The 14,106-nt window shown below is 38.6% G+C and overlaps 1 protein-coding gene across 5 annotated transcripts in view; it reads left to right on the forward strand.

Moving 5' to 3' along the window:
* The window catches only part of YEATS2 (YEATS domain containing 2), a 122,328-nt gene that overhangs the window by 90,936 nt on the left and 17,286 nt on the right, over window positions 1–14,106 (forward strand). For 3 of the 5 annotated variants that reach the window (XR_013369385.1, XM_077879843.1, XM_077879844.1), the window contains exons 19-21: window positions 435–593; window positions 4,795–4,971; window positions 8,557–8,740. Coding sequence is in view for 4 of the 5 variants with exons in the window: in XM_077879843.1 (XP_077735969.1) it covers window positions 435–593; window positions 4,795–4,971; window positions 8,557–8,740 (520 nt within the window). In the remaining variant the exon portion in view is untranslated. Of the gene's footprint in view, window positions 1–434; window positions 594–4,794; window positions 4,972–8,556; window positions 8,741–10,995; window positions 11,159–11,619; window positions 11,896–14,106 lie in introns of those variants that run through there. The other 2 variants (XM_077879845.1, XM_077879846.1) reach the window with 2 other exon arrangements.

The following is a 14,106-nucleotide window of genomic DNA, read 5'->3' on the forward strand; positions in this document are numbered from 1 at the left end:
GGAATACTATCAAGTTTTGGTATTTGGAGTTGAATTGGATTCATGATTAAGAATAAGTTTCTGCCTTCTTTCCCCTAGTTGCTTTTAAATCTTGACTCCTCTCTTAAGGAAGGTCGTGGAATTCTGGTCTAGATGTTCTTAATGAGAAGGATGGGTAGTTACCAGTCTGAATAATTCAGATTTAAAGACTAGGTTGTAGAACTTGACTGTCCAGCAGCCTGCTCCATAACTACTGTGCAGAGTTTCAGAAGTGGGGCTAGCTAGCTGTTGGTAGTAGAACTGAGGGCAGAGCTGTTCTTTTTAGTTATTTTGGCTGAGTTGCAGAATTGAAGGTGAGCATCGTAGCTTGTAACATGGGACCTTGTGATTTATAGGGTCAGGGCAAGTCATTTTCACTTAACAAATTACTGAGTAGATCTTTGTTTCTAACTTAGGGTACATTTTTAGTTGGTCAGCCATCACCGCAGACATCTGGAAAACAGCTGACTACTGGATCAGTGGTCCAGGGAACCCTGGGAGTCAGCACATCTTCTGCACAAGGACAACAGACGTTAAAAGTCATCTCTGGACAGAAAACCACTTTGTTTACCCAGGTAAATAGGCAAACACACACACATACCCCAAATATAGGATATTATGGCATTTATTTAAACATTTACAGCTTCTTTCTTTCCACAAAGAAATTAAAGATGCGAGATTAAAGATGAGAAAATAAACAATTAAATAGTATAAAAAAATAAGAATAAAATCTTGAGATTTGAGAAAACTATGAGTTAGAAATGAGAAGATAAAGCCAGAGTTATTAGATACGCAGTTATGTCTTTTATAATTACTAATACTTGCCAAAGCAAATCAAAAGCATGATCAGTTACAAAATTCACACTATTTGTGAGATGCAAAAGAAATACACACATAATACTTTCTTAAAAAAACAAAATTTTCTTGCTACTTCATTCTAAAACTTCACTGGAGAAACTTCATATAAGAGATTCTGAATAGTATAATAGATAATTATAGCTACAATATCCATATACAGTTGGCCCTTGAACAATGTGGGGTTTAGAGGTGCCAACCTCTCAGGCAGTGGGAAATTCCCATGTAACTCTACTTCCCCCACTAGTAATAGCCTACTGTTGACCAGGAGCCCTGCCGATAACACAAATAGTCAATTAACACACATTTTGTACGTTATATGTATCATATACTCTATTCTGACAAAAAGTAGCTAGAGAAAAGAAAATGTTATTAAATAATAAGGAAGAGGAAATATTTACAGAACTATACTGTATTTACTTTTAAAAAGAAACAAAAACAACCCATAGGGTACCTGACTGGCTCAGTCAGTAGAGTTTGTGACTCTTGATACCAGGGTTGTGAGTTCAAGCCCTACATTGGGCATGGAGTCTACTTAAAATAACAATTAAAAAGAAAAGACCCATGTATAAGTGGACCTGTGTAGTTCAAACCCCGTGTTGTTCAAGGGCCAGCTGTAAAAAGTAAATGTTGTAGGGGACTTGGTACATGTTTCTACAGCATTCTTTAGTGTGTAAGCCAAAGAATAGCGACAGGGCATTTTAGCTGGTGAGGGATGTCAGAATCACCTGCAGGAGAATCTATAGCTAGATCTCAAAAAGTTGACCAAATGAAGCAAACAAGGTATAGAAGGATAGGGGCAGTGTGATACCATTTATCAAAAAATCATTCATTTTCTCTGTGTGTAGATCAATAGTTCTCAAAGCATGGAATGTGGATATTGGATTTTCGTCAAATATTTTTTCTGTGTTTTATTGAGAAGATCATGTGTTTTTTTCTTTTTTTGTTGTGGTGAATTACATTAATTTTTAAAATGTTAAAATGGGTGCCTGGCTGGCTCAGTTGGTGCAGCATGTGACTTTTGATCTCAGGGTCATGAATTAGAGCCTTACATTGGGCATAGAGATTAATTAAAAAACATTTTTAAAAAGGTGTTAAACTAGCCCTGTACTCCTGGAATAAACCCTACCTCGTTGTGACATATTATCCTGTTTTAATGTGTTGTTGGGTTTCATTTGATAAAACTTTGTTTAGAATTTCTGTGAGAGTTATTGGCTAGTGGTTTTCTTCATAATTCTTGTCTGATTTTGATATCAGAGTAATGCTGGCCTCCTAAAATGAGTTAGCAACTTTTCTTTCCTGTTCAGTTTTTCATGAGATTTTCGGTAGAATTGGTATTATTTCTTCCGTGACTTTTTAAAAAAAGATTTTATTTATTTATTCATGAAAGACACAGAGAAAGAGAGAGACATAGGCAGAGGGAGAAGCAGGCTCCTTGCAGAGTCTGAACTGGGACTCAGTTCTAGAACTCTGGGATCATGCCTTGAGCAAAAGGCAGTGGCTCAACTACTGAGACACCCAGGTGTCCCCCTTAACTGTTTAGAGTACACCAGTGAAGCCATAATGACCTGGAGTCTTGTTAATTGGGAAGGTTTTTTAACTACAATTTAAATTTATTTAATAGATACAGGACTATTCAGGTTATTTGTTTTGTCTTGAGGGAGGTTTGGTAAGTTATATCTGTAAAGGAATGTGTCCATTTCATCTAAGTGGTTGAATTTACTAGACTAAAATTGTTCATAATTGTCCTTTATTATCCTTTTAATGTTTGTAAAATCTTTAATGATGGCCCCATTTTCTTTTCTTTTCTTAGAGAAAGAGTGCCCAAGTGGGGATTGGGATGTTGTGGGGACAGAGAGAGAGAATCTTAAGCAGGCTCTATACCCAGCATGGGGCCTGCTGCAGGGCTCGATCTCATGATCCTGAGATCATGACCTGAGCTGAAATCAACAGTCAGATGCTTAACCAACTGAGCTACCCAGGCGCACCCCCCTTTCATTCTTGATTATGATAATTAAGCATCTTCTCTTTTCTTTCTTAATCATCAGTCTTTTCATATTAGTAGTATTTGGTTTCTTTGAGTGCTAATTTCCCTTTGGTCAGATGCGCTTAGTACTTAAACAGATATGAGGCCCCAAAATTCTTTAGGCAGTTCTTTTAAATCTTAGCTTATTTCTTCTTACCTGCTTATGGTTGCAGCCAGTGTGGTGACGCTCTCCAGGTTCTGCTACAGTGGAGCAATTACCGTTGTGTTTTAATAAGTATTATTTACATAAAGTAATGCGCAGATCATGAGTGTACTGCTGAATGAGTGTTGACCACTGTATAAACTCATGCAGGCACTGTCCCAATCAAGATACTGAACATTTCTGTCACTCTAAAACATACCCTCATTTCCCTTTCAATCATCATTTTTCTGTTACTATAAATTAGCTAATTTCTGTCATTGAACTTCGTGTCAATAAAATTATACAGTATGTAGTCTTTCATGTCTAACTTTGATTGTTCAACATGTTTTTGAGATTTATCCATATTTGTATCAGTAGTTTATTTTTAAGTAATATTTTGTATAACTTTTATATTTATTTTATTTTTTTAAAAGATTTTATTCATTTACTTATGAGAGAGACAGAGAGAGAGAGGCAGAGAAGCAGGCTCCGTGCAGGGAGCCTGACATGGGACTCGATCCCTGGTCTCCAGGATCACACCCTGGGCTGAAGGTGGCGCTAAACCACTGAGCCACCCGAGCTGCCCCTTGTATAACTTTTATTCCCCTGTTTATGGACATTTGGAATATTTCCAGATTTTTATTATGAACCATAGTGTTACAAACATTCTTGTATACATCTTTTGTACAGTAGAATAACTAGGTCCTAGGGTAAATAAATAAGAAAATTTATAAGAAAATGACAAATGGATTGCAAAGTGGTTGTACCATTTGATTCTCCCATAAGTAATGTGAGAGAGTTCCAGTTGCCATACAACCTCAACAACACAGAGGACTGTCCATCCTTTTATTTTTAGCCATTTTTGTGAGTATGAAGTGATATCTCATTGTGGTTTTAATTTGCATCAGACTCCAGCACAAATTATGCCATACTAACTGTGTGATTCTGGTAAAATTACTGAGCTTAATGTCTTCATCTGTAAAATAAGACTAAAATCCACCTTATAAAGTTTATGAAAAGATTGAATGATATATAAGATATGTAAAAGTGCTTTCTGCCATTCCTGACACACAATAGTAAGTCCTCAGAGACTGATAAATGGTATCTGCTTGTGCAGTGTATTAATTTGGGTAGTAAGTAATCATTCGGGCCAGGAGTTAAGCACACTATGCCCAAGGCTTCCTGTTTTTATAAGTAATAATTTATTGGAACACAGCCACATCCATTTCATGCTATAACAGTAGGGTTGAGGAGTTGAAACAAAGACCATATGGCCTGCATTGCTGTAAATGCTTATGCCATTTACAGGAAAAGTTTGCTGAGCCTTGATTTAACCCACTAAAAGTATAATTTGTTGAATGGTACTAAATTTGTTGAGTGCATAGAGCACTTAACCATTTAAATCTGGCCCATCTTGTTTAGATTTTCATGTTTAATAATTATGTGTACATTTAAGAGCATTTTGGACTCGGTTATTTTGATAACATGTGACCTGGTATCTTTGAATTATTGCTGCCAATTAGTGATTGGCAAATGTATTCACTTAACTTGTTTTACATTAGGGGTAATGGAACATTTGTACGTAAAAAGTCAGACTTGAGAGCTTATTGGAAGGGTGCACAAACCTCATATGTTTTTGATTAGCAAGACTTTCTTGGATCTGCTCTAATTCTTGGGCCCTATGTTGATAAGGAATAATTTGTGCCTCTGAGCCAGGGCAGAATTATTACTTCAACCCATTTTGTTTCTGCAGGCGGCCCCTGGGGGACAAGCATCGCTAATGAAAATATCTGATAGCACACTGAAGTCTGTGCCGGCCACCTCACAGCTCTCAAAACCCGGAACCACAATGCTGAGAGTGGCAGGAGGGGTTATCACAACTGCCACTTCCCCAGCTGTGGCCCTCTCAGCAAATGGGCCTGCACAGCCGGTGAGGATTAGCATGACAGTAGAAAACAGTAATGAAACATAAAAGTAGTAAAAACAGAAGGTATTTAGCAGGTATACCAGTGGGTCGTATTTCTCTTTTTAAACAATTTGAAATATAACTCGCATGCCATAAAGTTCTCCATTTTCAAGTGTTCAGTTCTGTGGTTTTTATTATATTCTCAAGGTTGTGCAGTTACCACCACTAGCAATTTCAGAATGTTTATTTAATCACTGCTAAAGGAAACTCCATACCCAATAGCAGTTATTCCCTATCTACCCCTACACCCCCTCCCCTTCATACTAGGCAGTCACTAATCTTTCTTGTGTCTGGCTTCTTTCTGGTATTTTCAGGGTCCGTCCATGTTGTAGCATGTATTGGTACTTTTGTATAGCTCAATAGTCAATACCCAGTTTTATGGCCATAACAAATTTTGTTTGTGCATTTATTAGTTGATGGGCATTTGGATGGTTTCTGCCATTTGACTTTATTTATTTTTTTTTAGAAGAATTTTTTAAAAAATATTTTATTTATTTATTCGAGAGAGAGAGAGAGAGAGAGGCAGAGACACAGGCAGAGGGAGAAGCAGGCTCCATGCACCGGGAGCCTGATGTGGGATTCGATCCCGGGTCTCCAGGATCGCGCCCTGGGCCAAAGGCAGGCGCCAAACCGCTGCGCCACCCAGGGATCCCTGCCATTTGACTTTAAAGAATAATGCTGCTGTGAACATTTATGTTCAGGTATTTGTATAATCCTGTGGTTTTGGTTGTTTTGGTTATATACGTAGGAAAGGAATTGCTGGATCATATTGTAAACTATGTTTAACATTTTGGGGAACTGCCAAACAGTTTTCCCAGGCAGCTACACCTTTTAGATTCCTACCCGCAATGTATGAGGGCTCCACTTTTCCCACATGGTCTCTAAATGCTTGTTCTTACCCATTTTTTTTGTTGTTGTTAGAGCCATTCTAGTGCTTGTGAAATGGTATTGCATTGTGATTTTGATTTACATTTATTTCCCTGATAGCTAATGAGCATCTTTTCATGTACTTGTCCATTTCTGTATCATCTTTGGAGAAATGTCTCCTCAGATCTTCTGTCCATTTAGTTGGGTTATTCATTGTCTTTGTTATTGAGTTTTAAGTATTCTTAATCTAGATACAAGTCTCTTATGAGATGTGCAAAAAATTTTCTCCACTCTGTGGACCATCTTTTCACTTCTAGTGGTACTCTTTGAAAAACACAAAACTTTTTAATTTTGATGAAGTCCAGTTTATTTTTCTTTTATTGCTTATGCTTTTGATCTCATAGCTAAGAAACCATTGCCTAATCCAGAATCTCAAAATTTAAGTCAATATTTTAAGAGTTTTATAGTTTTGCTTTTTATATGTAGGTCTTTGATCCATTTTGAGTCAGTTTTTATATGGTGTGAGGTAGGGGCCAAACTTCATTCTTTTGTATGTAGATAGCCAGTTGGCCCAGCAACCTTTGAAGTCTGTTTACCCCTTGAATTGTCTTGGCACCCCAAGGTCTTTGCTTTTCTTTCTTTCTTTCTTTTTTTTTTTTTTTTTTATGCTTTCTTTGGGCCTTATGGTTCTGTGGATTTTTGTTTTGTTTAATAATAAATTTATTTTTTATTGGTGTTCAATTTGCCAACATACAATAACACCCAGTGCTCATCCCGTCAAGTGCCCCCCTCAGTGCCCGTCACCCATTCACCCCCACTGCCCGCCCTCCTCCCCTTCCACCACCCCTAGTTCGTTTCCCAAAGTTAGGAGTCTTTATGTTCTGTCTCCCTTTCTGATGTTTCCTACCCATTTCTTCTCCCTTCCCTTCTATTCCCTTTCACTATTATTTATATTCTCCAAATGAATGAGACCATATAATGTTTGTCCTTCTCCGATTAACTTATTTCACTCAGCATAATACCTTCCAGTTCCATCCATGTTGAAGCAAATGGTGGGTATTTGTCATTTCTAATGGCTGAGTATTATTCCATTGTATACATACACCACATCTTCTTTATCCATTCATCTTTCGATGGACACCGAGGCTCCTTCCATAGTTTGGCTATTGTGGACATTGCTGCTAGAAACATCGGGGTGCAGGTGTCCCGGCGTTTCATTACATCTATATCTTTGGGGTAAATCCCCAACAGTGCAATTGCTGGGTCGTAGGGCAGGTCTAATTTTAACTCTTTGAGGAACCTCCACACAGTTTTCCAGAGTGGCTGCACCATTTCAAATTCCCACCAACAGTGCAGGAGGGTTCCCTTTTCTCCGCATCCTCTCCAACATTTGTGGTTTCCTGCCTTGTTAATTTTCCCCATTCTCACTGGTGTGAGGTGGTATCTCATTGAAGAAAGACAGTCTCATCAATAAATGGTGCTGGGAAAATTGGACATCCACATGCAGAAGAATGAAACTAGACCACTCTCTTTCACCATACACAAAGATAAACTCAAAATGGATGAAAGATCTAAATGTGAGACAAGATTCCATCAAAATCCTAGAGGAGAACACAGGCAACACCCTTTTTGAACTCGGCCACAGTAACTTCTTGCAAGATACATCCACAAAGGCAAAAGAAACAAAAGCAAAAATGAACTATTGGGACTTCATCAAGATAAGAAGCTTTTGCACAGCAAAGGATACAGTCAACAAAACTCAAAGACAACCTACAGAATGCGAGAAGATATTTGCAAATGACGTATCAGATAAAGGGCTAGTTTCCAAGATCTATAAAGAACTTCTTAAACTCAACACCAAAGAAACAAACAATCCAATCATGAAATGGGCAAAAGACACGAAGAGAAATCTCACAGAGGAAGACATAGACATGGCCAACACGCACATGAGAAAAAGCTCTGCATCACTTGCCATCAGGGAAATACAAATCAAAACCCAAGGTCTTTTCTGAGGCTGATTTTGCTTGTTTTTCAGGCTTTATGTCCTCCAGCTACTACTTTTCATATACCTATTCATACCACTCTCCTTTGTAGTTCCTTGAACATATCATGTTCTCTCATGCCTCTCTTTTTGCCTGCTGTCTTCTGCCAAGAAGCGTTCTTTCTTGTCTCCCCCTTTCCTTGTCTTGAATCTGGAATATTCCCCTCTGTCCTCCTTGAGGGCTTTTACCTCTGGGCCCTAGCATTTAACACTGTGCCTGCCACATAGTAGATACTGTTTGGATGAATGAGACAAATGTTAAAATATTATAGTGAGTTTTTAATAAAACTTATTATCACTTTTATGTTCCAAGATTATGTAGTCCTTTTTTTGGTGATGAGATATCCTTTTATAGGGTGATATAATAGGTAGTAAGGGTTTTGGGGAGTTTTTGTTGTTGTGTTTTTAATGTGGTTTACTCTCTGATACCTCCTAGTTTTAAAATTTAAAAACTTTCTGGTCTGTGAACTCCAAAAGTGTAGGCAACACTGAACAAGAGAGGCAGTCTTTTTAAATGGCATGGGATTTAATAGGTAAAATAATAGCTAATAGATTATTGAATATACTCCATAGCAGTCACTGTTCTAACTTACACTGCTTTCTTCTTAATTTCTATTATTTTTGGCCCTATGTATGAGCAGGTGGAAGGAACAACTCCCAGTCCATCATCTGCTATCTGTTCTGTAGTGAAAACATCTGGGCAGCAATCAGTGTGTGTGAGCCAGGCCCCCATGGGAACTTGCAAGGCTGCCGCTCCCTCTGTCATCAGTGCCACGTCCTTGGTGCCCACACCAAACCCCATCTCTGGAAAAGCTACCGTATCAGGTGAGTTGTGTCATAATGATATTCTCTCTCCCTTCTTAGGCTTAGAATATTTTTGGAAGGTCTTAAACAATATTATATACAGTAAGTAGTTAAAAGTAATTCACATTTTCCATAAAACTGCTTTTTTCTATAATTTATTCTTAAAATCTACACATAAATTCTTTTTTTAAAAAAGATTTTATTTATTTATTATTGAGAGAAAGAGAGAGAGAGAGAGGCAGACACACAGGCAGAGGGAGGAGCAGGCTCCTTGCAGGGAGCCTGACATGGGACTCAGTCCCTGGTCTCCAGGATCACACCCTGGGTTGAAGGCAGGCGCTAAACCAATGAGCCACCGGAGCTGCCCTACACATAAATTCTTAAGTCAGAAATGGTTTATGGATTGAATAGTAATTTTTAAGTGATATAATAAAACTTCAGCCATCTGGAGCCCTGTGGAGTATTTTAACTGCTTTCACAACGTAACTTTGTGGAGAACTAAGAGTCTACTTTCCTTACATTGCCATTTGCTTTCTTTTTATCATCCAGTTTTGAATGGAACACATTATAAAACATATTTTCATAAACAAAGTATATAAAATATAAATTGGGGCAGCCTGGGTGACTCAGCAGTTTAGCATCGCCTTCAGTCCAGGGCCTGATCCTGGAGACTCAGGATCAAGTCCCACATCAGATTCCCATCTTAAAAATAAATAAATTAGCCTTGATGACTCCAAGTTGTGATTTTTAACCTTAATTATTATGTTGGGTAGTGTTAGAATAACATGCATGTGGTCTGTAAAATGTGTGATATCTTTGTGCGCACACCAAATGGCCCCAGAAGAGTGTGCCCTTTACATTGGTTAACATAACAGCACAAATCATGGAGCCAGATAACCTTAGTTCAAATAATTTGCTTCAGTTTCCTTGGCTGTAAAATAAGGTTGATAATAATGCCGACTGAGGATTAAATGATTCAGTGTGTCAATGCTTTGACTGCTATCCAACATGTAGTAGCCATTATATAAATAAATAATGCGGGGCAGCCCCAGTGGCTCAGCGGTTTAACTCCGCCTTCAGCCCAGGGTGGGATCCTGGAGACCCCAGATCAAGTCCCCACGTCGGGCTTTTTGCATGGAGCCTGCTTCTCCCTCTGCCTATGTCTCTGCCTCTCTCTCTCTCTCTCTCATAAATAAAAATAAATAAATAAATAAATAAATAAATAAATAAATAAATAAATAAATAAATCTTTAAAAAAAATAGCCGCTATTAGCATGTTTAGTATCCTTATCCACGTTCCCTTGAATTTTTTTTTTTTTAATTTAGAATTCCCTTGAATTCTAAAATATAAAGAGCTGTGAAAAACCAAAGGTGTTTTTTTTGTTTCTTTATTTGGGTAACTAATTTTAGTGTGAAATCTGACCTCCATTGACAGTCTGTTTATATGACATAATATAAATATTCGTGTTTCACCACAAAAATACTAATGTGCTTGATTACATTGTGCTGCCCACATGCCAGTGGGCTGATACAATGTATAGCATTGCTTCTCAAACTTGAAAGATCAGTTTTGTTTTTCTACTGTTCACTGCAGATACTTCTGTGAAATGCAGTAAAAATACCACAGCAGTGTCACACTGTTACAAAAGTTTCTGAACATTCTTTGCTTCTGTATTACCTTGTTGCAGAATGATCAGAGCTTGCCAGCTGGCACTAACACACAAAAGAAGCTGAGCATTACTGAGATATATGTGCATACACAAATTCCTTTGGATGAAAGATTGTGGATACTGTTATTTTTAATTATTTATTTGCGAGAGCATGCACTAATGGGGGTAGGAGCAGAGGGAGAGGGAGAAGCAGACTCCTGGCTGAGCAGGGAGCCCAATCCCAGGCTCTATCCCAGGACCGTGGGATCATGACCCGAGCAGAAGGCAGACACTTAGCTAACTGAGCCACCCAGATGCCCCAATTGTGAATATTGATATTCTTATTGCATCGTTATTTCATTTTGTGTGTGACAAGCCCCTATGCCTTATTTTTGGGGTAGTTCAAGACCAAAAGATGAAGACTTGTAGTTTTTCCTGTGACTTCTACCTACCAATTAACCATTGATCAAGTTCTAGTAAAGGAACAGAACAGAATTCTCTGTTCTCTGCCAACAGAATTTCACAGGCACTGTTAGGAATGGAGTAGAAATTGTGGAAACAGAAGGATTACTTTATGAGAAATAAATGCCCTCCTTCTTGTCTTTCTTTTTTCTTTCTTTTTTTAAGAGAGAGCATGAGCTGGGGTTGGAGGGAGAGAGGGAGAGAGAATCTCCAGCAGACTCCACTGAGCATGGAGCCAGTCCTGAGGCTCCATCCCAGGCCCCTGAGATCATGACCTGAACCGAAAACAAGACTCGAACACTTAACTGACTGAGCCACCCAGGCACCCCTGCCTTCCCCTCTTCTTTTTTTTTTTTTTTTTTTTTTTACCTTCCCCTTCTTCCCCCTTTCTAATTAAGTTTTAACATGAAGTAAATGAAGTGTCCTGGCTTTAGGTCTTACTTCATATGTTGCTGCAGAAGAACCAAACTATTTTCTGCTGCCTATTAATTTTTTGTGTGTATGTAAACTTTCTTTATTTTTAGCTAAGGTATAACCATTAATTTTTTTTAAGACCATTAATTTTTTAAATAAAATTTTTGCGTGCATTTTATGAATTGTTTTGAACAAGGTTACTGTTGTAACTGGAGCAGAGTGAGCAAGGGAAAGAGTACTGAGGCATATGGTCAGAGTGGTGGGGACCAAATCACATAGGGCCTTTGTAGGTCATGTTAAGAACTTTGACTCCAAAGGAAACCATTGGAGGATTTTAAATTAAGGAGTAACTTAATCTGCTCTACCTTACAACAGGGTCATTGGCTGCAGCATTTAGACCAAACTATGAAGCACAAGGTAGAAGCAGAGAGCAGACCAAGAAGTAGACACTAAGAAAGAAAATTGCGGGGGCGCCTTGGTGGCTCAGATGGTTGGGCGTTTGCCTTCAGCCCAGGTCATGATCTCCAAGTCGCTCAGCAGAGGATCTACTTCTCCCTCTGCCGCTGCCCCTCCCCCCAACGCATGTGTGCGTGCTCTCTCTCTGTCTCAAATAAATAAATAAAATCTTTGGGGGTAAAAAAAGGAAAAAAATTCGGTGGTGTATTGGGGAGTCTTGTCAGACTAAAAGAAGTACTGGAAAGCAAACAGAAGGTGGTAGGAAGGAAATGATCCAAGAAGCCAAACAATTTATCTGAGAGTTGAAGGGACAAACTTCCAAGTTTAAAAGGCACAAATGTCTAGCACAGTGAATGGAATATAGCTCACAAGGAAGTACAATTTATTCATGATTCAGAACACCAGGGACAAGGAGAAGATCTTACAAGCCTTCAGAAGAAGAAATAGAAAAGTTCAGAAGTTATGTGATCATTGGGCTTCTCAGCAGTGCTAGAAGCCATGATACTGTTCTTCAGAACTCTAGGGGAAGATTACCTTCATTCGAGAATTCTGTCTTCAGCCAGATGAGTGAGGGTAGAAATATTTTCTGACAAAGTTCTGTTTCCTATGCTCCCTGTCTCAAGGCATTAGTAAAAAATACATAGTTTTTACTAGAGTGAAGAGGTATAGACCAAGAAAGTGGAAGAAACAGGATCCAGTGTAGAAGGAAGGCAAAGGGAATCCCCTGGGTAATGATAAAGGATGTCCCAGGGTGGCAGCTGTGCAGCAGCCTAGAAAATAAGGTGGAACGGATTAGACAGCTCCAGAAAAGTTCTCTCTCAGACGATGTGGAAACTAGAAGTTATTTAGGAGATCTGACTATAGGGAGAATTATAAAGGATGGGTTTATGGCATTTTTGAAGGAAGTAAGAAGACATAGATGCTGTAAGAGAACTAAGCAACTGAAAAAGAAATATCTCAAGGGAACAGATTGGAATCTCAGTGTTATGGTGCTCTTTGGATCAATAGAGAACAGTATAGGGAGGAAAGAGGGTATAAGTGCCTTTTTTTAAAATTTAAATTCATTTAATTAACATATAGTACATCATTAGTTTCAGAGGTAGATGTCAGGGATTCCTCGGTCTTAGATAACACCCATTGCTCATCACATCACCCCGTTACCCCAACCCCCCACCCCCTTTCCTCCAGGGAACTATGTTTCCTATGACTAAGAGTCTCTTATGGTTTGTCTCCCTCTCTGATTTCATCTTGTTTTATTTTTCCCTCCCTTCCCTTATAATCCTGTTTTGTTTCTTAAATTCCACATGAGTGAAATCATAGGACAGTTGTCTTTCTCTGATTGACTTATTTTGATTAACATTGTGTTCTCTAGTTCCATCAGGTATAAGCTTTCAAATGCCTGTATCTACCCTAATAGCACATCAGTATGTACCATCAAAATGTTATATCAAAATTAATACATACAATGTACACATTCTTTAAAAATTAATTACTAAGATAAATATTAAAAGGAGTCAAAAGGGTTGAAAGTGGATGCTGCTGGGGAGTTAGTTACATGAGGACAGGGAAGTGGAGGAAAGGATGGCTATATTTAATTTAGAGCCTCTTTAGCACTTTTTACTTTTCAACTGATAAGCATATAATATTTTGATAAAAATAAGAATTTTCAAAAGGAAAAACCAGGTCATTGTTCTGAGGACACATCTCACTAGGAACTTACTACCTGACTGATTTGACACTCCTCTATTCCAAAGAAAGATTTTTAAGGCTTTATTTCAGAAAGTATTTAAGAGAATTCCTTTCTTTTTACTCTTACCTGCTGCTTTCCAGTGCTTTAAGGTATCTTTAGCCTCAAATACTGTTGTTTTTGCTTTTGTTTTTTAGAGAGAGAGAGAGAGAGAGCATGTGTGCTCAAGAGAATGCAGGAGGTGGGGGTGCAGAGAGGGAGGGAGAGAGAATCTCAGGCTGACTCATGCTGAGTTCAGAGCCTGGTGCAGGGCTCGATCTCACAACCCTGAGATCACAATCTGAGCCAAAATCAAGAGTTGGATGGATGCTTAACTGACTGAACTACCCAGGCACTTCTCAAATGCTGTTTTTAAGTAGTTGTTATATGACAGCATGTGTTTGTGTTGTGTTTTCTGTGTGTCTTATAATAAAAGCCCTTTGTTGATTTTTCTCTGAATGCCTCACGTAGTTGTGTAAGAGAAATGGGAGTATGGAAGTTATTCCTAAAGGAAAGTAGAAGAGGATGACCCTTTCTAAAATGATAGGTGGAGGAGCATCTAGGTTGACTCAGTGGTTGAGCCTCTGCCTTTGGCTCAGGGTGTGATCCTGGGGTCCTAGGATCGAGTCCCACGTCGGGCTCCCTGCAGGGAGTATGCTTTCTCCTTCTGCCTATGTCTC

The sequence above is a fragment of the Canis aureus genome, chromosome 31 (genome assembly GCF_053574225.1).
Source record: "Canis aureus isolate CA01 chromosome 31, VMU_Caureus_v.1.0, whole genome shotgun sequence".
NCBI lineage: Eukaryota > Metazoa > Chordata > Mammalia > Carnivora > Canidae > Canis > Canis aureus.